This window comes from Ovis aries, chromosome 3, assembly GCF_016772045.2.
Source record: "Ovis aries strain OAR_USU_Benz2616 breed Rambouillet chromosome 3, ARS-UI_Ramb_v3.0, whole genome shotgun sequence".
NCBI lineage: Eukaryota > Metazoa > Chordata > Mammalia > Artiodactyla > Bovidae > Ovis > Ovis aries.
The window spans coordinates 497,936-525,793 of NC_056056.1; the positions used below are offsets into that span (position 1 = coordinate 497,936).

The following is a 27,858-nucleotide window of genomic DNA, read 5'->3' on the forward strand; positions in this document are numbered from 1 at the left end:
TCTGCACATCTGAGGTTACTGATATTTCTCCCAACAATCTTGAGTCCAGCTTGTGCTTCATCCAGCCCAGTGTTTCTCATGATGTACTTTGCATGTGAGTTAAATAAGCAGGGTGACAGTATACAGCCTTGATGTACTCCTTCCCCGATTTGGAACCAGTCCATTGTTCCATGTCCGGTTCTAACTGTTGCTTCTTGACCTGCATGCAGATTTCTCAGGAGGCAGGTCAGGTGGTCTGGTATTCCTGTCTCTTTAAGAATGTTCCACATTTTGTAGTGATCCGCATAGTCAAAGGCTTTGGCATAGTCAATAAAGCAGAAGTAGATGTTTTTCTGGAATTCTCTTGCTTTTTCTACATTCCAACGGACGATGGCAATTTGATCTCTGGTTCCTCTGCCTTTTCTAAATCCAGCTTGAACATCTGGAAGTTCTCAGTTCATGTACCAGCTTGGAGAATTTTGAGCATTGTTTTGCTAGTGTGTGAGATGAGTGCAATTGTGTGGTAGTTTGAGCAGTCTTTGGCATTGCATTTCTTTGGGATTGCAATGAAAACTGACCCTTTCCAGTCCTGGGGCCACTACTGAGTTTTCCAAATTTACTGGCATATTGAGTGCAACACTTTCACAGCATCACCTTTTAGGACTGGAAATAGCTCAGCTGGAATTCTATCACCTCTACTAGCTTTGTTCGTAGTGATGCTTCCTAAGGCCCACTTGAATTCCCGCTCCGAGTGTTCCACCCTGTAGAACACGCCCTTATTTTGTACGCTGTCACGAAAGCAGACACTTCCAGCTAAACACAGGCAGTGACTTCCTGTCTCTCCCCTTCTAAGTGTAAGCCCTCAGGGAGGCCAGATGCCGCTGCAGGGGGAGCCGGGGCTGCTCCTGCTGCAGCAGGGCTTCTTCACTCTCAGGGCGGTCCAGCAGCCTTCCTGACCCTGAGGGCCACCGTCTCTCAGCTTTTGTCCCCACCCCTGGCAGCCCTCCTGGTGGAGCAGATGTGTCTGTGCGGACAGCAGCTCCCTTCTCCAACAGATCTTCCTGACCCAGGAATCGAACCAGGGTCTCCTTCACTACATGCGTGTTCTCTACCAGCTGAGCTATCAGAGAATCCCAAAGGGACGGTGAAAGTCACTCAGTTGTGTCCAGCCCTTGGCAACTCCATGGACTATACAGTCTGTGGAATTCTCCAGGCCAGAATACTGCGTGCGTAGCCTTTCCCGTCTCCAGGAGATCTTCCCGTCCCAGGGATCGAACCCAGGTCTCCCACACTGCAGGTGGATTATTTACCATCTGAGCCACCCTGTAGATGGAAGAACAAGCTGACCCCAGAGACAGCGTGTGAAAGCATGCGTCTCCATCCTGGTAAACCGCATCTGCTGGAATCCAGCCAGCTGCTGACTTGGGTTGGGGAAGTTGTCTGATTTCGCATTTTACAAGCTTGTGCTTCCCCTGCCCCCAACACACACACAGTTTCAGAGCTGCAGAAATTCAAGCCCAATGTGTACAGAGGAGGAGACAGGCTCAGAGAGGCTGCCTGTCCCTGCACCTGGCGTAGCCCTGCCCTTGGCACACTGCAGGAGGGTCACCTGCCCGGAGGGTCTCCTCAGGGCCACAGGCACTTCCTCGAGAGCTGTGAGAGGTTTACTGCTTTCCCGAAAGGCAGATTCCCGGAGGAGGAAGGGCCTCGCCTGTCCTCCAAGGTGGGCGGCCCGCAGTTTTCTGCATCTGGTGGTGGTTTTTAGGCCCTGCCCTGCTGCTGACCAGTGACAGCATAAAACAGCGCCTTGGCTCCGGTGCTCTGGACAGGTACGAGGCCTCCGCGCGGGAACAGCCTGGCCGAGCCCGGCCTCCTGCTCTCAGGGGGCCCTGCCCAGCCATGAAACACACCAGGTGTCTGTGCCTTCCAGTATCCACGAGTACCGGCTGTCCAGCTGGCTGGGCCAGCAGGAGGACATCCACCGGATCGTGCTCTACCAGGCCGACAGCACGCTCACGCCCTGGACCCAGTGCTGCATCCGGCAGGCGGACTGCATCCTCGTCGTGGGCCTGGGCGAGCAGGAGCCCAGGGTCGGCGAGGTGAGCTGGGGTCGGGAGCGCGGCAGTGGGCGGGGCTTCGGCGGTGGGGCTGGGGAGTGGGCGTGGTCTCTCGGCAGCAGGCTGGGCAGGTCCTGGCTGGCGTGGCCCTCTCTTTCCTCAGACCCGGGTTGAATTTTTTTCTTTGAATGAAGTATTTCAAGAACTCAGGAAGGGATGAATAGTAAGAGCAAACACCCAGACATTTGCTCTGCACATTTTGAAAACATTTTGCTGTGTTTACCCCTGGTGGTGTTTTAGCAGGAGCAGGCAGGTAGCTGTGATTTTTCCAGTATCATGTATGGATGTGAGAACTGGACTGTAAAGACAGCTGAACGCCAAAGAACTGTTGCCTTTGAACTGTGGTGTTGGAGAAGACTCTTGAGAGTGGACTGCAAGGAGATTCAACCAGTCAGTCCTAAAGGAAATCAGTCCTGACTATTCATTGGCGGGACTGATGCTGAAGCGGAAACTCCAATCCTTTGGCCACCTGATGTGAAGAACTGACTCATTGGAAAAGACCCTGATGCTGGGAAAGATTGAAGGTGGGAGGAGAAGGGAAGGACAGAGGATGAGATGGCTGGATGGGATCACCGACCGATGGACATGAGTCTGAGTGAGCTCCGGGAATTGCTGATGGACAGGGAGGCCTGGCATGCTGCAGTCCGTGGGGTCACACAGAGTTGGACACGACTGAGCTGATGGACAGGGAGGCCTGGCGTGCTGCAGTTCACGGGGTCACAAGGAGTCAGACCGACTGAGTGCCTGAGCTGGACTGAGACAGAGGCCGTGAGGCAGCCAGCAGCAGCCCCGGTGGCCTCCTGTGAAGCCAGCGCCTCGTCTCACTCTGTGTGTATACGGCACTGTTTTTATGTGAATAGTGTTCTACTTTATGCCATCTTTGTGGGCTGCTTGTTCAGTCACTAAGTTTTTTGTTCAATCACTAAATTGAATCAGACCCTTTGCAATCCCGTGGACTGCAGCATGCCAGGCTTCCCTGTCCTTCAGTGTCTCCTGGAGTTTGCTCAAATTCATGTCCGTTGAGTTGATGATGCTATCCAACCATCTCACCATCTGCCACCTCCTCCTTTTGCCGTCAATCTTTCCCAGCATCAGAGTCTTTTCCCGTGAGTCGGCTCTTCCCGTCAGGTGGCCAAAGTATTGGAGCTTCGACTTCAGCAACAGTCCTTCCAGTGAATATTTAGGGTTGATTTCCTCTATGATTGATTAGTTGGATCTCCATGCAGTTCAAAGGACTGTCGAGAGTCTTCTCCAGCACCACAGTTTGAAAGCATCAGTTATTTGGCACTCAGCCTTCTTTATGGCTTAGCTCTCACATCTGTATGTGACCACTGGAAAAACCCTAACTTTGACTAGATGGACCTTTGTTGGCAAAGTGATCTCTGCTTTCTAATGCATTGCCTAGGCTTGTCATAGCTTTCTTTCCAAGGAGCAAGTGTGCTTTAGTTTCATGGCTGCAGTCACTGTCTGCAGTGATTTTGGAGCCTAAGAAAATGAAATCTGTCACTGCTTCTCGTTTTTCCCTTTCTGTTTGCCATGCAATGATGGGACTGGTGCCATGATCTTAGGTTTGTTGAATATTGAGTTTCGAGCCAGCTTTTTCACTGCCCTCTTTCACCCTCATCAAGAGGCCCTTTGGTTCCTCTTCACTTTCTGCCATTAGAGAGGTATCATCTGCACATCTGGGGCTGTCGATGTCACTCCTGGAAATCTTGGCTCCAGTGCAGCATTTTGCATGATGAACTCTGCATATGGGCTTCCTGGCTGGCTCAGAGGTAAAGAATTCGCCTCAGTGCAGGAGCTACGGGTTTGATCCCTAGGTCAGGAAGATCCCCTGGAGAAGGGCACTGCAGCCCACTCCACTGTTCCTGCCTGGAGAATCCCATGGACAGAGGAGCCTGGTGGGCTGCAGTCCTTGGGATCACAAAGAGTCTACACGACTAAAGGGGCTTGGTAAGCACGCATACACGCTGCGTGTAAGCTGAATAAGCAGGGTGACAGTACACAGCCTCGCTGTAGTCCTTTCCCAACTTGGAGCCAGTCAGTTGTTCCACGTAAGGTTCTAACTGTTGTTTTTTGACCTGCATACTGGTTTCTCAGGGTGCAAGTAAGGTGGTCTGGTATTCCCATATCTTTAAGAAGTTTCCGCAGTTGTTGTGATCCACACCATTAAAGGCTTTAGTGTAGTCAATGAAGCAGAAATAGACGGTTCTCTAGAATTTCCTTGCTTTTTCTATGATCCAACGGGTGTTGGCAGTTTGATCTCTAGTCCCTCTGCCTTTTCTAAGTCCAGCTTGTACATCTGGAGGTTCTCAGCCCGCACACTGCTGCAGCCTGTGCCGTCTCGACTCCCCCTTCCTCTCAGTGCTCACGCTCCTGGGTTTTCTCCGTGTTGTTTTCCTCGTCTCATGGCTGTTTAGTCTCTGTTTGTGAACGCCCCACCATCTGTCTGTTCCGTCAGTGGACTGCAAAAATTCTTCACTGCACACGTGTGCAAGGGTGTCTTCAGGGCGCCACCTAGAAAAGCTGCTGAGCCAGAGGCTGTGTCTTCAGGTTCACAGAGCTGCCAGACCCCACTGCAGTCAGCGGTGCTGCCAGGCAAGGCCTGGGGCCCCGTGCTCATCGCCCTGCACCTGAAGTCCCACCGTCTCCAGCTTCCCGGGCGTCAGGTGGAGTCATCACCTCTTTGCTTTGTGTCCGTCCTCTGTGCTCACCTCACGTTCCGCCCCGTCCTGGGTCAGCTACAAACTTGTCGTCTCTGCTGCGGGTTCCAGTTCTGCCAGGAGCGGCGCCCCTTTGCCGAAGAAGGTTGCAGCGTGTGTTCACGAGGCCATGGTAGAGAAGCAGAGGGCGGTGCCCTCCCTGCCTGCAGGCCCCCAGAGCTCGGCGGGCACGCAGCTGCAACCCCCTGGGCCCGGCTTCACAGAGGAAGGGCCCAGCACACTACAGCCAGGCCGGTGCCGCAACCTGTGTGGGCTGATGGGCGAGGGGGTGTCCAGCCTGGGGCCGCCGTCGGCCGGGGCTCTGCTGGGCTGGCTGACTCACGCTCCGCTCTCCCTCAGCTGGAGCGGATGCTGGAGACTTCGGCCGTGCGCGCCCAGAAGCAGCTGGCACTGCTGCACCGGCAGGACGGGCCCGCGCCAGCCCGCACCGCGGAGTGGCTCAACATGCGGGGCTGGTGCTCCGGCCACCTGCACCTCTGCTGCCCTCGCCGAGTCTTCTCCAGGAGGAGCCTGCCCAAGCTGGTGAGCTGGGGCCCCGGGGCCTGCCTCCCGCCCTCCCTCCACCTCTGACCCCAGCCTGCAGCACTGATGGGGCTCTCAGTTCTGCTCGAGCCTGACTGTTGTGTGGCGGCACCGCTGATGGAGGAGCCCCCACTTGGTGCCAGAGCTGAGCCCAGGGGCCTCAGGTTGGCCCTGCCTCCTCCTTTGGACAGAAAAAGCCGCGAATCCTGAGGCATCTCTTCCTTGGGGTCCTCACCCTGGAGACTGGGCACGGGCCACAGTGGGAGCGGGGCCCCGCAGCACGGTGGACACAAGCTGACTGTGGTGTCGCCGCCCAGACATTCAGGCCCCGCACACCCTCTGCGTGGGGTGGTGGTGGCGGTGAGGCCCAGGGCCATGGGGCCCTCCCAGGCGAGCCCAGGCACTGAGGTGCTGACGGCTCAGCTCGGAACCACCGGCGGGTCCTGGAGACAGCTTTGGGTCAGGAGTTGGGGAGAGCAGCGGGTTAGGTTGGCTCTCTCTGCTGGCCTCTCTTATAGGTGGAGCTGTACGAGCGGGTCTGCCAGAGGCCCCCGGACCGGCACTCAGACTTCTCCCGCCTGGCGAGAGTGCTGACCGGCAACGCCATCGCCTTGGTCCTTGGGGGAGGGGGAGCAAGGTGAGTCCCTCTGCTTCCCATGCCCTTCCCTGGATGTGGGTGTGTGGATGTGTGGGTGTGTGTAGCAGCATGGGCAAGAGTGTGTGTATGTGGCTGTGTGTGTGGGCATGTGTGTGTGTGCGCATGGGTGTGGCTGTGTGTGCATGGCTGTGTGTGTATAGGTGCAAGGGCGTGGGTGTGTGTGCGTGGCTGTATGTGTGCATGGGTGTGGGTGTGGCTGTGTGTGTAGGTGCAAGGGCATGGGTGTGTGTGCGTGGCTATGTGTGTGTGTAGGTGTAAGGGCGTGGGTGTGTGTGCATGGCTGTGTGTGTGTGTGTGCATGGGCATGGGTGTGTGCATGGCTGTGTGTGTGTGTGCAAGGGCATGGGTGTGTGTGCGTGGCTGTGTGTGTGTGTAGGTGCAAGGGCATGGGTGTGTGTGTGGCTCTGTGTGTAGGTGCAAGGGCGTGGGTGTGTGTGCGTGGCTGTATGTGTGCATGGGCATGGGTGTGTCTGTGTGGCTGTGTGTGTGTAGGTGCAAGGGCATGGGTGTGTTTGCGTGGCTGTGTGTGTGAGTGGGTGTGTGCATGGGTGTGTGTGTGTGCATGGGTGTGTGCGTGTGTGTGTGTGCATGGCCGTGGGTATGTGTGCGTGGCTGTGTGTGTGTGCATGGGTGTGGGTGTGTGTGCATGGGCGTGGGTGTGTGCATGGCTGTGTGTGAGTGGCTGTGTGTGTGTGCATGGGCGTGGCTGTGTGTGCGTGGCTGTGTGTGTGCATGGGTGTGTGTGCATGGCTGTGTGTGAGTGGCTGTGTGTGTGTGCATGGGCGTGGCTGTGTGTGCGTGGCTGTGTGTGTAGGTGTGCAAGGGCATGGGTGTGTGTGCGTGGCTGTGTGTGTGTGTAGGTGCATGGGATGGGTGTGTGTGTGCGTGGGTGTGGGCATGGGTCCCTGTGTGCTTCCCACGCACAGCTGTGACCCTCCATGAAGGCCGCAGGAGAGCATGTCTCTTCCTGATGGCCCCCTCTTTCCTCTGGCCTGCAGGTGAGCCTCTCTTTGCTTTACGAAACAGGGATCTGCTCTGTTCACGACCCTCTGAAGCAGCCTTTAGCTCCTTGGGCTGGTGGGTGGGTTCCTTTAAGGATGTTGAGCCCAAACAGCTTGAACCCCAGGTTGTCCTGACACTTGCTGCCCTTCTCCTGACATGTGTTAAAGAGAAATTTACACCCGGGGCAGAAATGGAGCGGCAGGTGTGTGGTGAGGGTGCAACAGGTCCAGGCCGCCGGCTGAAGCAGCGGTGTGCGGAGGGGTAGGGCAGCATCTGTACTGGACCCCTGCCCCCCGAGGGCGGGTCCCAGGGCCAGGGTGCCCTGCAGGCTGGAGCTCACGCCCCTGGCCGCGATGGACATCAGGGCACTCCCTGGGCTGGCCGCCTGTCCCTGAGGCCCACTGGAGGGGCCTGGCTCACTACCTCCCTTGGCCAGAGGACACCCCTTCCAGAGTGAGCTGGAGGAGAGAGGGGCCCAGAGGGCGGACGCCCTGCTCAGCTCCTCCACTCCTCGGCTAATCATAGCTGGATGAGGTCTAAGAGAATGCAGATGAGCCTCAGAACTGCTTGTCTAACTGGACTCAACACTCCTCGCTTCCCTAGGACTGGAGATGCTGGGGCTCGAAGCTCTGGCCCGAGACCCTTAGGGAAGGGATGGACCCTCAGGGAACGGATGGACCCTTAGGGAAGGGATGGACCCTTAGGGAACAGATGGACCCTCAGGGAATGGATGGACCCTCAGGGAATGGACGGGCCTTTAGGGAAGGGACGGACCCTTAAGGAAGGGAAAGTGGGGCGAAGTGGTCTGCTGCTCTTCTGGGGGACCCTGCCCCCAACTCCAGCTTCCTTCCTGGTTTCATCTTCCTTCACAGCACGTGTTGCTGCCTGTTGCCGCCTCGCTCTAAGGGCTGGGCTGGGATCAGGACCTCAGGCTGCCGGGAGGGACCCCATATGGTGACGCTGGTGCCCTGAGTGCGGCCTGGACTGGGGTGGGGCTAGTGAGCTCTGTGTCTGTTCCTCTTGGGTGATTCAGAGGCGGCATCAGTGCCATGTTTTTTCGTGAAAGCTGAGTTAGTGGGCCTGGAAACCAGGCAATTTGCTTAGAATTGCCAGGTGAGGGGGCACTCGGGTGCTTTCTGTGGGCTGGGGCAGCGAGGCGCCTGGAGCAGCTGGTCTGCTGCAGTATTTTTAGTGAAATTTACTCAAAGTGACGTCTAGTAAGGCGCTGTAGTGTTTCTTACCTCTTCTTGCTGTTCTTTGGAACTCTGCATTCAGATGCTTTTCTCTTTCCTTTTCTCCTTTGCTTTTCGCCTCTCTTCTTTTCACAGCTACTTGTAAGGCCTCCCCAGACAGCCATTTTGCTTTTTGCATTTCTTTTCCATGGGGATTGTCTTGATCCCTGTCTCCTGTACAATGTCACGAACCTCCGTCCATAGTTCATCAGGCACTCTGTCTATCAGATCTAGGCCCTTAAATCTATTTCTCACTTCCACTGTATAATCATAAGGGATTTGATTTAGGTCATACCTGAATGGTCTAGTGGTTTTCCCTACTTTCTTCAATTTCACTCTGAATTTGGCAATAAAGAGTTCATGATCTGAGCCACAGTCAGCTCCTGGTCTTGTTTTTGCTGACTGTATAGAGCTTCCCCATCTTTGGCTGCAAAGAATATAATCAATCTGATTTCGGTGTTGACCATCTGGTGATGTCCACATGTAGAGTCTTCTCTTGTGTTGTTGGAAGAGGGTGTTTGCTATGACCAGTGCATTTTCTTGGCAGAACTCTATTAGTCTTTGCCCTGCTTCATTCTGCATTCCAAGGCCAAATTTGCCTGTTATTCCTCTAGAAATTTTCTTGAGAGCCGATGCCGGGAGCGTGCTTGCAGAGAGCATGCTGGCTCTGTGCACACTTGCAGGACAGTCTGGTTGTGGGACTCTGGGTGGAAGTGGTCTCCCCGGGAGTTCTTTCTATTGTCCGTGTAGCTTCTAGGATTGCTGTGAAGTCCCATGTCATTTTGTTCCCAAGGCCTGTTCCCTCTGGGTCTTGCAGGCAAGTCTCTTCATTCTTGTGTTTCTGAAAGAACTTGAAGTGCCTGGGTCTCGCAGTTTGAGCCTCTCTGAGCATATCGGTGCTCGCCTGCTGAGTTTTCCTCTCTGCTGGCCTGTGTCTGCCCGGCCCGTGAGCTGTGTGCCTCGTGCTATCTGTGTGCCCCGGCTGCACCGGCTGCATCGCTGCCTGGACTCTGGGCTCCTGTCCGCGGCGTCTGGGTTGTGTGCTGGGTTTGGTTGCTATGCACAGGATGGCTGTCAGCATTTGCACGCGAATCTTCCTTGTGGGATAACACCTAGGAGCAGACCGCCTCTGCCTGGAGTAGTTGAATGTATCCAACACCCCAGAGGCTGTGAGGGCCCGGCTGCCCACGCGTCTGTCACCCTTGGCCTTGTCGGGGCGAGCGTGGCCACACTCCCGGTGCCGCTGGGGCCTGGTCTGCATCCCTGAACTCGGGCTCCGGGGCCTCCTTGCCCGGCGGCGTGTCCTCTGCCGTGCTGCTGGAGGGGCTGTGTGTGGTGTGGATGCAAGTCTTCTGCCAGATGTGTTTATTGCTGAGACCGTCTCCAGTCTGTGACTTTTGTTTCCTAGTGGCTTTTTTTGAAATTTATTTTTTAATATGAATTTATTTATTTTAATTGGATGTTAATTACTTTACAATATTATATTGGTTTTGCCATACATCAACATGAATCCACCGCGGGTATACACGTGTTCCCCATCCTGAACCCCGCTCCCTCCTCCCTTTACCATCCCTCTGGGTCGTCCCAGTGCACCAGCCCCAAGCATCCTGTATCCTGCATCGAACCTGGACTGGCGATTTGCTCCATATATGATATTATACATGTTTCAGTGCCATTCTCCCAAATCGTCCCACCCTCGCCCTCTCCCACAGAGTCCAAAAGACTGCTCTATACATCTGTGTCTCTTTTGCTGTCTCGCATGCAGGGTCATCGTCACCATCTTTCTGAATCCCACATGCATGCGTCAGTACACTGTATTGGTGTTTCTCCTTCTGGCTTACCTCACTCTGTATAATAGGCTCCAGTTTCATCCACCTCATTAGAACTGATTCAAATGTATTCTTTTTAATGGCTGAGTAATACTCCCTTGTGTATACGTACTGCAGCTTTCCTAGTGGCTCTTTTTGATGAGCTCATTTTAACCTGGTAAAGTGGGATTTCCCGGGTTCTTACAGTTTAACTTCTGGGGCTCGGGGGGCTCTTGCCGGGGCCTCATCTTCTCGAAGTTTGTGGTTCTGGGCCTGCAATCCGCCCACAGCTGCCGCCTCTGAGTGGCAGAGCTCTCGGTGGGTGAGGGTCTTCTCCCTCATATCGCCCCCTCCCGGCTCAGCTGCCACGGCACCCGGCTCAGCTGCCGGCACCTGCCCACGTGTGGGCTGCTCTGGGGCCTGCTGTCCTGACCGCACCGTGCGCCCTCGCCCTCGCCCTCGCCCTGGCTTTGCGGGCGCCTCTGTAGGAGACCATCAGGCAGTGTGACCCTTCGCCCTCCCTCTCCCTGAATGGTCTTGGTCGTCCTCACTCCTCCGCACCTCCGCGTGGAGCTTAGAACCCTCCGGGCATTGCATGGGTGTGTGCTGTTGTAAGTGGTCTGCGTTAAATTTCACTTTGCACTGTCTGTCGACGGTATGCAGAAACACAAGCGATGTTTGTAAATACGCCGTCTTACAACCTCGGTGAATTCACTTCTTCTGTTTCCTTTTCTGTAGTTCTTTTGCATTTTTTATACATACAGTTACGTCTTCCAAGAATAAAGAAAGTATTTCCTCTTTCTTTGCAAAGTACGTACATGCCTTTGCTTCTCTTCTCGTTTGTTGCCCCGGTTAGAGCTTTCCGCAGGTCTGAGCAGGTGTTGAGCGAGCTGTTGCCTTGCCTGCAGTGTCAGGACCACACCCCCTTTAATGGCTGAGTGCCGCGCAGCTCCTGGTCTCTGAGACGCCCTGTACCAGACTGAGGGCGTGCCTTCTGTTCTTAGCCGACCGAGCTTTTATCACGGGGGCGTGTTTTTCTGGGTCTGTGGGATTCTGTGATTTACTTCTTTATTCTGTTGATACGATGGATCACACTGAGTGATTGTAGCGCTGCCTCCTTGGGACAGACTCCGCGGCCTGTGGCCCTACCTTGCCGGCCAGGCGCCCGGGTCCGTGGGAGGCGGGCTGTGCTTGTCCTCAGCTGAAGTGCAGCCAGGCTTGTTTGCCGCCTCCTCTGTTGTCTGGAAGGTCTTATGTGGCTCCTGCTATTCGTCCTTATGTTGAGTACAATTCACTAGTAAAACCGTCTGGACATGAAATTTTGTGAGGATTCAAGAATTAAAAATTCACTGCTGTGATGGTTATAGGGCGATCCGGGTTCTCTGCTTTTAGGGTCGGGTCTGGGAAGCTGTGTCATTCATAGCTTGTGTTATGAACGTGTCCATTTTATCTGATTTTCCCTACTTAAGGCACAAGGTTACTATTAACTTCTTAACTGGAGCGTCTGTACGACGTTCCCTTCTTCAGTGTTGAGGTTACGACAACCGCCTGTCTCCCTCCTTCCCTGCCCCACCCCCACGTCTCTCTCCCCCTGCTTTTACTTTTCTGGATCAGTCTTACCAGGAGCTATCAACTGAATTCATCTTTTCAAAGCACCTGCTTGTAGTTCTCGGTCCTGTCGATTATGTTGTTTTCTGGTTCGTTCATTTCTGGTCTTTATTATTTCCTTAATGTTGCCCTCTTCGATTTAAGCTGTTCTTTCTTTCCTGACTTATGGGCCCGCAGACGCTGTCTGAGAAGGGCCGGGTGGCAAGGCCGCAGCCTCCCAGCCAGCTCGGGCGGGCCGCAGCTCCGGGTGCTGCCCCTTGGGGGTAGCATGCCTTTTTGTTCTCAGTCTGGTCTAAAGTTTTCCTCACCTTGAGGTGAGGGAATGGTGTTGCTTTCTGCATTTGTGCTCTGCGTTCAGAGTGCTTCTGGAACCCAAGGCTCGGCGTCGGTCGTCGGTTCTGGGCCTTCCCGCCCTCCCTGTCTCTCAGTGTCACTCTGTCCGCTCCTGCCGTCTGTCCCCACGCCCGCTGCAGTCCTGGGGCCTCTGCTCCTGCCAGGTGCTGTTTCTGGCTGTGTGGTGGGCACCCCACAGACGTGGAGACATGAGCCTTCGCCTGACCCAGAGCCAGCCCCAACGCCCCCACGAGGAGGCTGAGCGCCAGCTGCTGCTCAGGAGCACCGCTGCTCCTGTCCGAGTTGCCACCGTTGCCCCACTTCCCACGATGTGTGCAGGACGTGGGCGCTGAGGGGTGGGCAGGACAGGACGGCCGTCCTGGGTCCTGGCGGGCAGAGTGGGCGCTGACTTCCTGCTCCTGTCGGTGTAGGGGCTGCGCGCAGGTGGGCGTCATCCGGGCCCTGACGGAGTGTGGCATCCCGGTGGACATGGTCGGAGGGACGTCCATCGGGGCCTTCATGGGCGCCCTGTACTCGGAGGAACGCAGCTACAGCCAGATCCGCATCCGGGCCAAGCAGTGGGCGGAGGTGAGGCCCTGCAGCGGCTCTGCAGCGTGGCTGGCCAGCAAGGGCTTCGGTGCTGGGGCCGGGGGCTCTGGCGCCTGGTCTTGCAAAGGTGACTGAGGACGTGCACCCACGGTACACCGTGCTTCCACGCCCACCGGGGCACCAGTGCTGGTAGGCAGGTGGGGGAGGCCTGGCCTGGGGATCTGTGCGGCAAGGGCAGGGCAGGGCAGGCCGCACAGCTTGAGACCTGCCCGCTCCAGTAATTCCTGCAGACCTGGGGCTTCGGGGCTGCCCTCTGTTGCCTGGCAGCTGGCCCTGAGGTGTTCGGGCTTGGCGTGTGCGGTAGATAGAGGGGGTTGGGGGTGGACTCCGGAAGGGCTGGGTGGGCCCTGGGCTGTCTCCCTCCCTGGGTGTGTGAGACCCCAGATGTCAGAGAGTAAGAAGTACACGTTGTGGATACAGTGGGCCCGTAGTGAACGGGCACCAGAGGACAGCCCGGAATCCAGGGCCGGGGCGGAACAGAGGGGCGTGTCACCCACCTCCTAAGAGCTCTGTCTGGAGAGGGGGAGCAGGACGGAGCCCAGGCTGAGGCCGTGAAAAGGCTCAGAAGCGCATTCTCATTTTTGAAAGAAAAGGAGCCGGTCGCGCTCTGTGCAGAAGCTCTCAGAGCGGGCCGTCTGCCCAGCACATGTCCCCGAGGCTCCTGTCACTGAGGACAGCCTGCAAGGGCAGTGGCCCCAGGGGACAGTGAGGCTCCATCCTCAGTGAGGGACCAGAGACAGCCGGGCAGGCCTCTCCCTTCTTGGCCCTGCTGGTCTGGGGCTGTGGGAACAGACATGGAGCTTCGGGCCTGATGGCTTGCCATCCTGAGTGTGTGCTGAGCCTGCTGGGCAGCCCTTGCGCGGGTGTGGGGCTGGAACCCGCGGGCCGCCCTGCGGCCCTGCCTGTGGGCCCGTGGAGGGGCGTGGCGGGGCGGTGCTGAGCAGGGGCTTCCTCAGGAGGGAGAGCCCGGGGATGATGCCGGGCCGCCTGGGTCCCTGTCCTCCAAGAGCACATGCGCTCCTGCTCATCCTGGTCCCCACGTGAGTGCCTGGGCACCTGCCCCCTCCACCTGCAGCCCCTGCCTGAGCTGTCCCCTCCCGGGTCTGTCTGGGGAGGGAGGAGGCCCCTTCCTCCTCACCCCGAGCCCTGAGGGGTCAGGCGCTCCTGATCCTGTGCTCACAGGCCGAGCTGTCCAGCCTCACTGAGGAGGGCAGGCCTCTGTTCCCCGGTGTCCTGGGGCTTTGGCAGTGAGGCCCTTGGCAGGGCCCTGCTTCTGTCGGGGGGATGGAGCGCCTGCCCTGGCACCCAGGCTTGGGCAGCGGTGGGCATGCAGCCAGCCCTGGGCCTGGATGGCCTCATCCCAGCATGCCCAGAGCCGGCCCTTCTGAGCAGGCAGCAAGGGCCCAGTGGGTCAAGCCTGCCAGGGGTCAGTGGCTGCTCCCTTGGGACCTCCAGGCCCTGCCACTCAGGCTGCGGTGTGTGCTCCCCCCAGACCCTGGGTGCTTCCAGGAGGCCCCTGTTCTGCTTGTAGGAAGCAGGGGTGCCCGTGTGCCCACTCCCTTCTCCTGACGCAGGTTCTTGGTGGTCCCGCGGGGTTGGCTGCTGCCTGTGCCTACAGGCAGGGCTGTGCATCAGTTCTCCTTTGCGGGGGCCTCACTTGTCCCCTGTGTGCCCCCCCAGGACATGATGTCGATGGTGAAGACCATGCTGGACCTGACCTACCCCATCACTTCCATGTTCTCGGGGGCTGGCTTCAACAGCAGCATCTCCAGCGTCTTCAAGGACAGGCAGATTGAGGTGCGGCCCTGGCGAGGACTGCCTGGGAGCCCTAGCAGAGTCCATGGTCTCCGGCTGCCTGGGTCTAGATGCCCTGGGCCCTGAGAATCAAGGGCTGGCAGCCTGGGTTGGTCCGTCTGAGTCCTGTCTCCTCACAGGACCTGTGGATCCCGTACTTCGCCGTCACCACAGACATCTCCGCCTCGGCCATGCGGGTCCACACGGACGGTGAGTGCCTCCTCCCTGGACGCACGTTCCCAGCCGGGGCGGAGTGGCTCCAGGGAAGGCGTGCCCCCCAGACGAGGCAAGGGACTCGGGGAGGTCTGAACAAGATGACTCTGCTGCGGGCCCGAAGGCTACAGGGTCAGTGGAGGCGGGGGCAGAGTGGGGCATGAGGGTCACGGCAGTGTATGGATTGCACTCAGGGTCTGGCACTGCTCGAGGGGGGTCCCTGGGAAGGCCGGCCCATGGTGGGCAGCTGAGGGCCCTTTTCCAGGCCAGAGTGTCGGGGAGCCCTTGAAATGAGTCTGGTTGGCAGTGAGGGGGGTGGCAGAGCCGGCAGCAGGTCGTAGCCAGAGGAGGCGTGGGGAGCCCCGGAGCAAGGCCAGCCCCGCCAGCTCCTCCTCCTCCAAGGGTGCCCAGGAAGGGTGTCCTCTGCCCGGCCTGGCGCCCTCTGCCAGGCCAGGCATGCGGGGGCTCAGGGCCTGTCTGGGCGAGGCTCTGAGCTGCTAGCAGCGGAGGTCTGCTCCCCTCTCCCCGCCCCCCCCCCCGCGCACCCTTGCAGGATCGCTGTGGAGGTACGTGCGTGCCAGCATGTCCCTGTCGGGTTACATGCCTCCACTCTGCGACCCCAAAGACGGGCACCTGCTGATGGATGGGGGCTACGTCAACAACCTCCCAGGTACTGGGCGGGTGGGAGGGGCGCCCACCTGCCTTGACCCCATGGCTCCGTGTGCCCGTCGGCGGGGCAGTGCAGGAGGCACGCAGGCCCGCTGCCGGCAGATGGCTCCGTCGCTGGCTCTGCGGCGCTCAGAGCTCAGAGCAAGGCCAAGTGGCGGTCGGTGCAATTAGGGCCCATCTGTGCCCACAGCGAGAACTAACAGCCTGCAGGTGTCGCGGCTGCTGTGGGCACAGCCCCTTCTGGGGCACGCCGGCCACCTGTTGGACAGCTCTGCACTCACCAGCCCCTGCACAGGCCCCGGTGTGACAGTGGAGAGGAGACCCGCCCCCAGGCCCGCGTGCTGCCCCAGCGCCTCTCAGGCAGGCTCTGCCCCTACCCCTAGCTCTACCCCAGCCTCCCCTCAGCTGTGCTCCCACCAAGGGCTCTGCGCACCTGTCCCCACTGGTCACCGGGCCACCTCCTCCCCAGCGGATGTGGCCAGGTCGATGGGGGCAAAGGTGGTGATTGCCATTGACGTGGGCAGCCGGGATGAGACAGACCTCACCAACTACGGGGACGCGCTCTCGGGCTGGTGGCTCCTGTGGAAGCGCTGGAATCCCTTGGCCACGAAGGTCAAGGTGGGCCCAGCCTTGCCTGCTCTGGCCCCTCCTCCCCACGCCCTGGTACCCACGTCCCTGAGACCCTGAGACGAGCAGGGAGAGAGTAGTGTCTTCCAGGCTCTGGGCCCAGCGAGGGATGGTCCCTGCCTGCCTGGGACCAGCTCTGGGGAGGGGGACATGCGTAAAGGCTCCAGACCCCATGGTGGAGGCCCAGACCCCTCCCCGAGGTCCAGCAGAAGCAGTCTCCCCATGGGGAGGGCGGGAATGGAGGGGCCAGGGAGGACACAGTGGCTGTGCCCAGACGGAGGCCAGGAGCCCTGAGGGGACAGGACAGCCACACTCAGTGTTGCGGCCCGGCAGGTGCTGAACATGGCTGAGATCCAGACACGCCTGGCCTATGTGTGCTGCGTCCGGCAGCTGGAGATGGTGAAGAGCAGCGAGTACTGCGAGTACCTGCGCCCCCCGATTGACAGCTATGGCACCCTGGAGTTCAGCAAGTTTGATGAGATCTGCGTGAGTGTCCAGGCCGGCTGCGCCCCCGGGCCTCCTGGCGCGCCCACTCCCATCATGGGGTTCCCCTGTCTGTGCAGGAGGTGGGGTACCAGCACGGCCGGACAGTGTTTGACATCTGGGGTCGCAGCGGCGTGCTGGAGAAGATGCTGCAGGACCGGCAGGGGACGAGCAAGACGAAGGCGAGCGACGTGAGTGCCCGAGCAGGCGGCCGCGCCCCCGCCGAGGCCCACCCCCTGGTGCCAGTCCTCCCCCTGCGGCACCTGGCACCCCTGCTCGGCCAATCAGGAGGGCAGGTGCCCCCTGTCCCTGGCAGAGGCCTCTTCTGACTCTCCCCCGGGAAGTGCTCTGCTGGGAGAAGGCTGCTGGAGTGGGACTGCTCAGGACTCCACCATCACCCACGCAGGGTCGCAGAGAGGGCGGGTGCAGTCAGGAGCAGGTCAGATGGCCTCTTCACCTCCGCCCCCAGGTCCTCACCTGCCCCAACGCCTCCTTCACGGACCTTGCTGAGATTGTATCGCGTATCGAGCCTGCCAAGGTGGCTGCTGGGGACGGTGAGTTGGCTCCCGAGACATACATGCCCAACAGCTGAGGGTGGTGGTGGCAACGTCCCCTCCTGACCCTCACTCTCAGTAAGCTGCCCTGGGCACCAGGCTGCCTCTGGCAGCCCCTAGACCTGGTTGGCTGCACAGCAGGACCCCTGCCCGTGTATGGCCCCCGCCCCTGCTCTCAGGAGGTGGCACACATGGCCCTGCTCTCTTCCCAGATGAGTCTGACTACCAGACTGAGTATGAGGAGGTGCTGCTGGGAGGCTCCAAGGACCCGTATGCTGACTTCCAAGGCGCCCCAGCCGACCAGGGCTCCGACTTGGTGAGCTGCCTGGACACCCTGTGCCCCTTGGCTGAGCCACGCGCACTGAGGGCTCCAGAGCAGGCCAGCTGCTCCCTCCCTGCTGCCCTCCAGGGTTGCCCCCACCTTGACCTTGACCATGTGCTGTTTACTAACAGGAGGATGAGCCCTCACTTCGGCATCAACACTGAGGTCTGGCTTCCCCACAAATACCCGAGGACTCCTCAGCACCCCAGCTCTCTGACTAAAATGGGGAGAAGTTTCCACCCTGAAGCCAGCACCTCCCGCGGCTCCGTCTCAGAGTGCCTAGCTCCTACAGCTCTTCCAGCCTGCCAGGGAGACCCGCTGGGGCCCAGTGTGGAGTGCCACTCTGGGGCCACTCTGCCCTGGCCTCTCCTGGAGGGTCACTGGCCCTGGCATCGCCTGCACACGCAGCAGTCGTCAGGGCTGTGTCAGCCCCTGTGGCCTCTCGTGCTGGAGCCCTCGTGTTTCTGCTTTGCCTATCAATAAAGGCAGATCTGATTATGCGGGACATGTGGTCCCTGTGCTGAGGTCCCTGGGGCTGGGGGCCTCGCCAAGATGGGCAGCTCACAGTCCTGACCCTGGAGGGTACAGTGTTGCCTGCCTGCCTGTGAGGTCACTGCGTGGGACCCTGGGACCCGAAGCCAGGCAGGCAGGGCACCCAGGGTCGGGATGGTGCTGGTATCCGCCTAACGAGGCATGAAGCCCCCGGAGCTCTCAGGCGTCGCGTTCCTACTTCGTACACACAAGATTTTTCCCTAAGATGACCTGGGCACTTGGCTTTTCAGATCATTAAATAGCGCCAGGGACTCCTTTTGTACAAAAAAATAGATCTGTCAAGCCTTTGACTTTGGGGTCCACGGTCCCTGCAGGTCTCCGAGCGGGGCACGTGGGTCTGCGAGACCAGGGAGCCCCTTGACCAGAGGGCCTGGGACCCTGTGCCCAGGGGTCCTTAGGCCTCGGTTTCCCGGCTCCGGAGGCAGAGCCGAGAGGGCAGAGCCGCGGTTGGTCCCAGCCCCGCCCACTGCCGGCGGGGCGGGTGGGGCTTCACTGGGCCCCGCCCCGCTCTGACGCCAGGTGGGCGGGGTTTCCACCTCCCTGACGTCGCGGTGGGCGGAGCGCCACCCCCGGGCCTGGCCGTTCAGTCCGGTGCGGCGGGGCGCGTGGAGGGCCCCGGAGCTGCCATGCGGGTCCCGAGCCAGAGCCCGAGCCCGAGCCCGAGCCCGATCCTGATCCCAGTCCTCGGCGCGGCGCGGCACCCTCGACGGAGGCGGCGGGCGCGGGGCGCGCTCTGAGGCCTGGGGATGCGCCGCCGCCTCGACCATGGGCGCCGTCGCCTCCCGGAGGAGGGCGCTAAGAAGCGAGGCCATGTCTTCGGTGGCGGCCAAAGTGCGGTGAGTGCGGCGGGCCGCTCTCCGGGGCCAGCGCCGCCCCCGCCCCGTCCCCGTCCCTGCAGCATGCGCGTAGCCGGCGCCCGCCCCGACCTCCGTTCGGCTCCCCTCTCTGAGGTTGCGGTGGGCGAGGTGCCCGACCTCACGACCCCCACACGCACTGGGCGGCCGGGGCTGGAGGGAAAGCAGACCCAGGCCCCGCCTGCAGGTCCAGCCAAGACGCCCGGGACGCCAAGGGTCCCCGGAGCTGCGACCTGCCAGCCCTGGGCGGTCTGAGGTGGGATGGGAGTGCTTGCTGGGGATGACCCCTGAGCCCTCCCTTGCGGGTGCAGAGGGCGTGGGTGGGGGGGTGGGGGCGCCAGAGTGGGCGGTGTGCCCTGACGGCGCACTCCGCTGTCCACCCCCTCAGAGCAGCCCGAGCGTTTGGCGAGTACCTGTCCCAGAGTCACCCCGAAAACCGGAATGGCGCAGGTAGGGGCACGCGACCCGGCCCACCCACAGCTGCCAGTCTGGGGGAGGGTGTGCTGCCTTCTGCCCCGCAGACACAGCCCTTGCTCACTGTGTGCTGTGAGCGGGCAGCTACCGCCCTGCTGGGCTGGCTTCCTCACGCCCCCTGCCCTCCCTGGCCCAGAGCCCCAGGAGGAGCTGCGAGTCACTCATCACCATGGCACCCACCCAGCCTGGGCCGTTGGCATGGCAACAGGCCTCCTGGCACCCCCCAGGGCTGGCACCAGTGTCTCTGGGGGCCAGCTGGTGGGGGGGAGGGGAGAAGTTGGCACTGGGCACACGGGTGCGGTGGCAGGCTGGGAGGTGGCCTGCCTGTTCCTGCCCCCCCCATCACCGCCACGCACAGGAGAGGGGCTTGGGGCCCCGATGGAAGTGAAGTATGAACCTCTGGGGTATGGCACAGCTCAGAAAGCCCTTTTGTGAAGTTGTTAGGGCCCAGGGTTTGGTCAGCGGGCCAGGCACCCGCTGGGTGTTCATTCCCTGCCTCCAGAGCACCAGGAGACGGGAGGCAGGACCAGCAGGCTGCAAGCTCACCTGGCGCCTCTCCCCCAGACCACCTGCTGGCTGACGCCTACTCTGGCCACGACGGGTCCCCCGAGATGCAGCCGGCCCCTCAGAACAAGCGCCGCCTCTCCCTCATCTCCAACGGCCGCTATGAGGGCAGCCTTCCGGAGGAGGCTGCCAGCGGGAAGCCGGCCGGCGAGGGCCCCCAGCCCCGCGTGTACACCATCTCAGGGGAGCCGGCCCTGCTGCCCGGCCCGGAGGCCGAGGCCATTGAGCTGGCTGTGGTGAAGGGGCGGCAGCAGCGGGAGCAGCGCCCCCACCACCACAGCCAGACCCTGCGCGCCAGCCCGGGAGGCAGTCACGAGGACGTCAGCAGGCCCTGCCAGAGCTGGACGGGCAGCCGCCATGACTCCAAGGAGTGTCCCGGATGCGCCCAGCTCGCCCCCAGCCCCGCTCCTCAGGCCTTTGGGGTGGACCAGCCGCCTCTGCCTGAGGCTCCCGGCCGCCGCAAGAAACTGGAGAGGATGTACAGCGTTGACCGAGTGTCTGGTGAGGGGCTGATTGGGGGTCCGGGCAGCCTCCTCTGCAGCAGCAAGCGCCAGGAGGCCCAGACAGTGCAGGGCCCCCCAGGCACCGCCCGCAGGTGGCGTCCTGCCACCATACCCCGTGCCCAGCTGGGCTTCACGGCTGGCTTCAGGCTTGCTGGCACCAAGTCATGCCAAGCGTGCTTCCTCCCCAGCAAGGGGGCCGGGAGAGTCTTAAGGGTGGAACAGGCAGCAAGCCTGGCTGAATGGAAAGGTGGGGCTGCCTTCCGGGAGTCCTGGGGGACAGTCCCTGCCCTGGCACCCACACAGTGAGACTCCCGCTCACCAAGGGGGCCTGGCCAGCTAGTGGGGCTCCCCACCAGGATTGTCGAGCAGTGCGCATGGCTGAGCAGCCCTGGAGGCCTGCTGTCAGGAAGAAGCCGCCTGGGACATTCAGGTGGCCCCATGCTTCTGGGCTCCAAGCCCGTCATTTCCAGAAGAGCAGAATTCTACCTGGCAGACCCGCCATGTGCTCTCCGGGCACCTCTGGAGCCTCCAAATCAGCAGCTCAGTGGGGCATCAGAGCACAGGCCAGGGGTGCAGGCATCGCCAGGCCCTCGTGCTCCTCTGAGGAACACAGGCCAGGTTCTGGGACAGGGTCAGGGAAGAGAATAGAGTGGCCTTCGCCAACCCTGTCTGGGGGGTATGGGCCCCCTGGGAAGGGTCAATCTCCCCGCCTGATGAGGGCCTCCACCAGGAAGGTCTGGGAGAGGGAAGGGCCGGCCACATGGACCCCAGAGTGTCTGGGTGGCAGAGAAGGCCCTGGAGCCCCAGGAGAGCCTGCAGCCGTGGTCCCTGCCCCGCCCCTCTGGTGGGAAGGCTACGAGTCAGTGCTCTTCCTGGGCACCGTGGAGGCCGGCTGTGCTTTCCGGGGAACACGTGTCCGCTGTGGGCAGCAGGGGGAGAGCCAAGTGAAGACGAGCGTCAGGAAGCCGCTGAGCTGTTGCGGCTTGAACAGCTGAGCGGGCCTTGGAGCCTGCTGGCCCGGCGCCAGCCCCACTGCCCCGGGATAGGTCTAGGGAATCCTGTGCTCAGGAACACCGCCCCGCCGGCCCCCTCCAGGCAGGTGGGGAAGGACTCAGGAACTCCTAAGCCACCCTAGTCACTGCCCCCTTGGCCTCTTCCAGATGACGTCCCTATCCATACCTGGTTCCCCAAGGAAAACCTCTTCAGTTTCCAGACAGCAACCACAACTATGCAAGCGTGAGTTGTTTCTGCCGTGCGCGGGGCCCAAGCCGGGGCCTCTTCCTGCTGTTCAGGAGCTCCTGCCTGGAGCCACCTGGGCGGCCGCTCCCGAGCGCCCCCGTTCCGCCCGCTCTGCCTGAGTGTCAGCCTGCAGGAAGGCGGCCCGGCTGCTCGTACCCCACCCCCACCCCGTCCTGTCTCCACTGCCCTGTCGCTTGCGCGGTGCCGTCTCCTGGGGAGCGGGTGGGGGGCTGCGGCTGATGCAGTCACCAGCAGGGGTGTTTCTCCCGGCCTGCTGCCCAGCTCTGCCCTTGCACACGCTCCAAACAGCAGCCTCCTTGCATTTCCACGCACCGCAAGCGATCACAGCTTAGTCCCCTGGGGGGCGTGCTCTTGACCTTCACCCAGCTGGGTGTTCTGTTGAGGAGTTCCCTCTGGGGCGGCACTCTGCTGCAGGGTCCCCAGCTCTGAAGATGCTCCCTGCAAGCTGCCTTGGGGCGTGCACTGCCGCCCTCAGGCTGAACGGGGGCCACTCTGCTTCGGGTCCCAGCAGAGACAAGGCACACAGTCAGGCCTCTGAGCAGCATCTGGTGGCCTGGGCCACTGTGACCTCAGCATCTGCTGCCCTTTCAAGGATTGGCCCGTGGCATAGCAGGCACCCTGGGGTGCCTGTGCGGGACCCTTCGAGTCAGTGACAAAAAGGAAACTAGCCCCGTGGGGTCAGAGGTCTGAGGGTCTCTGCTCACTGTGTCTTCTCCCTCACGCTGCCATTTCCCGCTGCAACTCCAGCATCTCGTAAGTACCGGGAGGACCTTGAGCCTGAGGGCATGGTGGTGGTCCCTGGGGAACTCTCCCACCCCCAAGTAGGTTGGGGCAGGCCAGGGACCTGGGCCTTGACCAGGAGGGCATGCTGGGTCCTGGCGAGCACCGAGCTGCACCAGGGCCTGCTGGGAGCTGGGCTGAGGACAGGGCGAGGCAGGCTGGGACCCTCTGTCTGGCCCAGGGCCCTGGGTGCCTGCGGGCCCCACACTCGAACCTCCGTCCCCACGTCTCTGTCCCTCCCGCCTGCGGCCAAGGGCAGTGCTGACTCGTGGCGGTTTCCCAGGGTGTTCAGGGGCTACGCGGAGAGGAAGCGCCGGAAACGGGAGAATGATTCCGCGTCTGTAATCCAGAGGTAGGGCCTGCCAGCCACTCGCCACCAGGGTCTGTCTCTTGTCTGTTCTGGTCGAGCCTGGGCCCCCCAGTCCAGCGGACCTGATGGGGAAGGGCGGTGGCGACCACTGGCCTGGCCCTGCTCTGGGGACGCGGCAGGCAGGAGGGGTCACGTGGCCTGAGCTCCCAGGCCTGTATGTTGGGGACGCACTGAGCTGAACTGCAGCTAGCAGGCCCGCTCGTGCCTTTCTCGGGCCCTTCAAGCCCAGAGCTGTGGGATCAGCAGGCAGGCTTTCCCTCCTAACCCCTGCTCACGTGTGTCCAGGAAGCTTGACTGTCTGTCTTGCAAGTGGGGCCTTGGCAGGACGCAGAGTTTGGGGTTCAAGAGACCTTCCTCTGAGGCGGCCTAAGGACACAGCATCAGGGGTGGGGGCATCTGCTGGCCTCAAGCCTCCCCTCCCGATGGGGCCTGCCCTGCTGCCTTGGCAGTCGTGCACAGGAAGCAGGAACTCTTGACTTGTTGGGAAGGGGGCTGGGGGTGGTCGGGGTGTGCCTGGGTGCCCGGAGGGGAGGGAAGGGTGGGCAGCAGGGGTGGGCGGACAAGTGCACGGGGCCACCAAGGGGGCTGTCCTGGGAGGAGGGTGGGGGCGGCAGGAAGCGAGATGACCTTGCCTGTGTGCCGGCAGCCAACAGGCCGGGAGGTTCGGGGAGGAGAGGGACCCGGTGGGATTGGCCTGTGAGAGAGCTGGGGGCGCCGGGAGGGCACCCCTCACAGAAAGGGACGAAGTCGGGGAGGGGAGCCGGGGGGAGCACGCCCACCCCTCCTGGCGGCCCTCACCAGCACCCCCGTGCTTCCACCCCTAGGAACTTCCGCAAACACCTGCGCATGGTCGGCAGCCGGCGGGTGAAGGCCCAGAGTAAGGCGGACGGGTGGGGGGGCGCTGCTCTTGGCCGACTGGGGCTTGGCGTGCGGCTCTCTGCGCCCCCAAGGCGGGTGTCCCCCGCGGGCACCTTCCCACCCCCAGAGTCCGCCCAAAGGGCAGGGCCCCGCCCCTTCACGCAGACTCCGCCCCGCTCCTCCCCGCCGCGTTGCAGCGGCATCCTGCACGCTCCAGACCCCACTGGCCTGCGTCCTGCCCAGCCCCCGGCCCCAGCTACCTCGCGTGGCTGCAGGCCGTGTCCCTAACGGGCTCTGCTCTCACTGCAGCGTTCGCCGAGCGGCGCGAGCGGAGCTTCAGCCGGTCCTGGAGCGACCCCACCCCCATGAAAGCCGACACCTCTCACGACTCCCGAGACAGTAGGTGCCTGGCGCCGCAGGCCGGCCCACCTTCCCCAGAGGCTCCCCTAGGCCCCCAGCCCCGCGCTTCCAGCACCCGGACGGCTAGGCTTCTGCGCTTACGCTGGACTCAGTTTATCGGGCTGAGGGGGGCGCTCTGACATCTCCAGTCTTCTGGGTAGGGGTAGCTAAGGGCCAGGGCTCGCTGGCTACCCAGCCTGGTGCCCCTCACGCCGGAGACCTGCAGTACCTGATCTCTCCCTGGCCCAGACGCCAGGCACACGGGGCTGGAGCTGACACTTGCCCCCCGGCTCCCACTGGCCTTGCCCTAGGGCCCACAGCCTTCCCTGCCAGGCAGCGTCCAGCTGGTGGCAGCAGCCCGCTTGCCCTCAGCTTGGCTCTCTTGCCCACCCTGGGCCTCTCGCTGGCCTGGAGGACCCTCTGGGACCCGGCTTGCTGGCTCTGTCCCCTGCCCATCTCTGGGGTTGCAGCCAGAGTACTGCAGTACGGCGGGTACTGCAGATGGTCCTCAGCCTGGTGGCACGTCCTGCCCTCCAGGTAGTGACCTGCAGAGCTCCCATTGCACCTTGGGCGAGGCTTTTGAGGACCTGGACTGGGAGACTGAGAAGGGCCTGGAGGCCGTAGCTTGTGACACTGAGGGCTTCGTGCCACCCAAGGTCATGGTGAGGCCCGGTGCAGCTACTGCTCAGCGGTGGGGTTGGGGTGGGGGCTCCAGGACGGCCAGGGCCCTGAGTGCCTCCCCTGTCCGCAGCTCATCTCCTCCAAAGTGCCCAAAGCTGAGTACATCCCCACCATCATCCGCAGGGACGACCCCGCCATCATCCCCATCCTCTATGTGAGTGCTCCCAGCTCCACCTCGGGGTCGGGTGGGGGCACTATCCCCATCCTCTACGTGAGTGCTCCTGTCTCAGGGTTGGGTGGAGGGGCACTGTCCCCATCCTCTATGTGAGTGCTCCCGGCCCATTTCAGGGTCGGGTGGGCTCTATCCCCACCCTCTATGTGATTCTCCCAGGCCCATCTCGGGGTCGGGTGGGGGCACTATCCCCATCCTCTGTGTGAGTGCTCCCAGGTCCATCGCTGGGTTGAGTGGGGGGCACTGTCCCCATCCTCTATGTGAGTGCTCCCAGCCCTGTCTCGGGGTCAGGTGGGGGCACTATCTCCTCTGTGTGAGTGCTCCCAGCTCCACCTCGGGGTCAGGTGGCGGCACTATCCCCATCCTCTACATGAGTGCTCCCAGCCCCGTCTCGGGGTCGGGTGGGGGCGCTATCCCCATCCTCTATGTGAGTGCTCCCAGCCCCGTCTCGGGGTCGGGTGGGGGCGCTATCCCCATCCTCTATGTGAGTGCTCCCAGCCCCGTCTCGGGGTCGGGTGGGGGCGCTATCCCCATCCTCTATGTGAGTGCTCCCAGCCCCGTCTCGGGGGTCGGGTGGGGCGCTATCCCCATCCTCTATGTGAGTGCTCCCAGCCCCGTCTCGGGGTCGGGTGGGGGCGCTATCCCCATCCTCTATGTGAGTGCTCCCAGCCCCGTCTCGGGGTCGGGTGGGGGCGCTATCCCCATCCTCTATGTGAGTGCTCCCAGCCCCGTCTCGGGGTCGGGTGGGGACGCTATCCCCTCCTCTGTGTGACTGCTCCCAGCTCTACCTTGGGGTCAGGTGGGGGCGCTATCCCCATCCTCTACGTGAGTGCTCCCAGCCCCGTCTCGGGTCGAGTGGCGGGCACTGTGCAAGAGGAGCTCTGATCTGGAGTCTTGTCTCCCCCAGGACCACGAGCATGCAACCTTCGAGGACATCCTGGGTATGTGCCCTCTGACCCCTCTGCCTTCTGATCTCCCAGCGGCGGGGGGGGGGGGGGGGGGGGGGGGGGGGGGCCCGCAGTCAGACGTTGGGGGCAGCACTCACACCCCTCCCTCCGCAGAGGAGATAGAGAAGAAGCTGAATATCTACCACAAGGGAGCCAAAATCTGGAAGATGCTGATTTTCTGCCAGGTGGGCTCAGCCCTCCCTCCCGAGGGCGGGGCAGGGGCGGAGGGTGCCGCCTGCAGGGACGCGCACGTTTGCGTCTGCACGTGTTGGTGGAACAGTGGTTGGACACCCCCCAGCGTGCAGTCCCATCTCGCTAACCGCAGACACTCACAGGGGGGCCCAGGACACTTGTATCTGCTCAAGAACAAGGTGGCCACCTTCGCCAAAGTGGAGAAGGAAGAGGACATGATCCAGTGAGCAGAGCGGGGCTGGGGGCAGGGGGCGGGGTCTGCTGGGGTGCCGTGCCCCCTTCTCACTTGGGGGTTGGGCTGGAGGCTACCTGTGACCACCCCTTCCCCACCAGCTTCTGGAAGCGGTTGAGCCGCTTGATGAGCAAAGTGAACCCTGAGCCGAACGTCATCCACGTCATGGGCTGCTATGTCCTGGGGAACCCCAATGGGGAGAAGGTACAGCACCCCACTTCTCTGCAGACTCCCTTTCCGTCTCAGCTCTCCCAGAGAGATCCCCGTGCCTGGCCTCACTATCTGGGGCTCCTTGCTCCCCAGCCCCACTTCCCGCCCCCGCCACCCCCTCCTGCTCTGCCTGCCCTGAGAGCCCGCTCCCTCCTTTCAGCTCTTCCACAACCTCAGGACCCTCATGACTCCGTACAGGGTCATCTTCGAGTCGCCCCTGGAGCTGTCGGCTCAAGGTGAGCGCTGGGCTGCCCGCCGCAGGGTGGCATGCCCTCGGGGCGGGGGGTGGCATGCCCTCGGGGGTGGTGTCCCCGCGGGCGCGGGGCGGGGCGGGGTCCCGGAGGCGGGGCTGAGCGCGCCCTCGCCCCTCCCGCCTCAGGGAAGCAGATGATCGAGACCTACTTCGACTTCCGGCTGTACCGCCTGTGGAAGAGCCGCCAGCACTCGAAGCTGCTGGACTTTGAGGACGTTCTGTGAGGGGCGGGGCCGCCGCCCGGCCGCCCCCTCAGGCCGGCGCCAGGCTGGGCCGCTGCGAGCTGCCCAGTGCCGCGTGGGCCCCGGTCTTCACGGCCACTTCAGGGCATCTCAGACGTCGCTCAGGTTCCCTCCCAGGGCTCCGGTCCTCACGGCACCGCGGGTCTCAGCGGCCACCGTCCCCGCGCGCCGGAGGAGCCCCCGCGGCTGGCGGATGCTGCCCGGGCCTCGCCTGGAGGCTCAGCACTGGGGCGGCGCCTCTGCAGGTTCATAGAAATAAGTGCAATTTTCTACAACCCCGGGACAATTCAAAGGGAAGCAGCGCTACTAGTTAACTAGTTAAGTGCTACGTTACTAGTCACGGCATAGATCACCCGGCTCAACGCGTGTCCAGGACCCTCTGCCTCAGCTCCCCAGCCCTGCCGTATCCGATCACCAGCACCAGGGCGGCCGTCTGCCCGGCCTGGCTCCGGCCCGGCCGAGTGCCTGACGGTCTCTGCTTGCGCTGCCCTCGCCCCTGCTTCCCTGACCGCGGCGCCGGCCCTCGGCGGTACCGGGGGCAGCGGGGACACGCCTTCCTTTCACTCGGAGGGTGCCCTGGGTCGAGCCAGGCCCTGCCTGCTCCCCGGCCCCCCTGCACCCACCCGGCTCCCTGCTGCTGTCCGGCTCAGCTTTTGGCGGCCGAGCTCTGAAGGCCTCTCCCGGTGCAGGGGCCCGGGGTCTTGGCGGGGCCTGCCAGGGCTGGGTCCTGGCTGGGGAAACCCTTGCCACCTGCTGCATGGGGGCCTGGACCCAGCTTGGCCTGAGCGAGGGTGGGGCAGCAGCTGGGCTGTGCACACACAGCCTGCCGTGGCCCAGTGGGCGGGCCCTTGTACATAGCTGGCGCTCGGGGGCTGGCCCCCCTGTGCAGAGTCTGGTCTGAGACACCCGGCTGTGCCCCCCGTCGGGAGTGGGGGCTCGTGCCGGGCTCTGAACAATGTACGACACCCCGTAGAGTGACATTAAATCTGACCCTCCGCTGCGGCCACTGCGTGGGTCTCTGTCAGCACCATCCACTGCCTCCCTGGACCCAGAAGATTCTGG

The 27,858-nt window shown here is 62.0% G+C and overlaps 2 protein-coding genes across 8 annotated transcripts in view; both read left to right on the forward strand.

The window, feature by feature from the left end:
- Nucleotides 1-17,758, forward strand: part of PNPLA7 (patatin like phospholipase domain containing 7) — an 83,004-nt gene extending 65,246 nt beyond the window's left edge. For 3 of the 6 annotated variants that reach the window (XM_042245313.1, XM_042245314.1, XM_027966034.2), the window contains 14 exons: nt 1,745-1,808; nt 1,910-2,078; nt 5,159-5,341; nt 5,860-5,978; nt 12,414-12,570; nt 14,272-14,388; nt 14,526-14,595; nt 15,152-15,268; nt 15,737-15,885; nt 16,228-16,380; nt 16,458-16,568; nt 16,847-16,931; nt 17,144-17,247; nt 17,385-17,758. In XM_042245313.1, the coding sequence (XP_042101247.1) occupies nt 1,745-1,808; nt 1,910-2,078; nt 5,159-5,341; nt 5,860-5,978; nt 12,414-12,570; nt 14,272-14,388; nt 14,526-14,595; nt 15,152-15,268; nt 15,737-15,885; nt 16,228-16,380; nt 16,458-16,568; nt 16,847-16,931; nt 17,144-17,247; nt 17,385-17,417 (1,631 nt within the window). In that variant the 3' untranslated portion in view covers nt 17,418-17,758. Of the gene's footprint in view, nt 1-1,744; nt 1,809-1,909; nt 2,079-5,158; nt 5,342-5,859; nt 5,979-12,413; nt 12,571-14,271; nt 14,389-14,525; nt 14,596-15,151; nt 15,269-15,736; nt 15,886-16,227; nt 16,381-16,457; nt 16,569-16,783; nt 16,932-17,143; nt 17,248-17,384 lie in introns of all 6 variants that reach the window. The other 3 variants (XM_042245311.1, XM_042245312.1, XM_042245315.2) reach the window with 1 other exon arrangement.
- Nucleotides 17,759-18,376: 618 nt separating this feature from the next.
- On the forward strand, nt 18,377-27,798 carry NSMF (NMDA receptor synaptonuclear signaling and neuronal migration factor). 2 transcript variants are annotated; one of them, XM_060413696.1, is made up of 15 exons: nt 18,377-18,641; nt 19,048-19,109; nt 19,698-20,198; nt 21,361-21,436; nt 22,524-22,592; nt 23,435-23,487; nt 23,778-23,867; nt 24,405-24,529; nt 24,619-24,702; nt 25,628-25,661; nt 25,782-25,852; nt 26,003-26,082; nt 26,193-26,295; nt 26,462-26,537; nt 26,681-27,798. In XM_060413696.1, the coding sequence occupies exons 1-15, from the start codon at nt 18,571-18,573 to the stop codon at nt 26,776-26,778; spliced, it is 1,593 nt and encodes a 530-aa protein (XP_060269679.1). In that variant the 5' UTR covers nt 18,377-18,570; the 3' UTR covers nt 26,779-27,798. The 2 variants fall into 2 exon arrangements, with proteins under 2 accessions (XP_060269679.1, XP_060269680.1); XM_060413697.1 differs by having other exon boundaries at nt 18,616-18,915.
- The last annotated feature ends 60 nt before the right edge of the window (nt 27,799-27,858 follow it).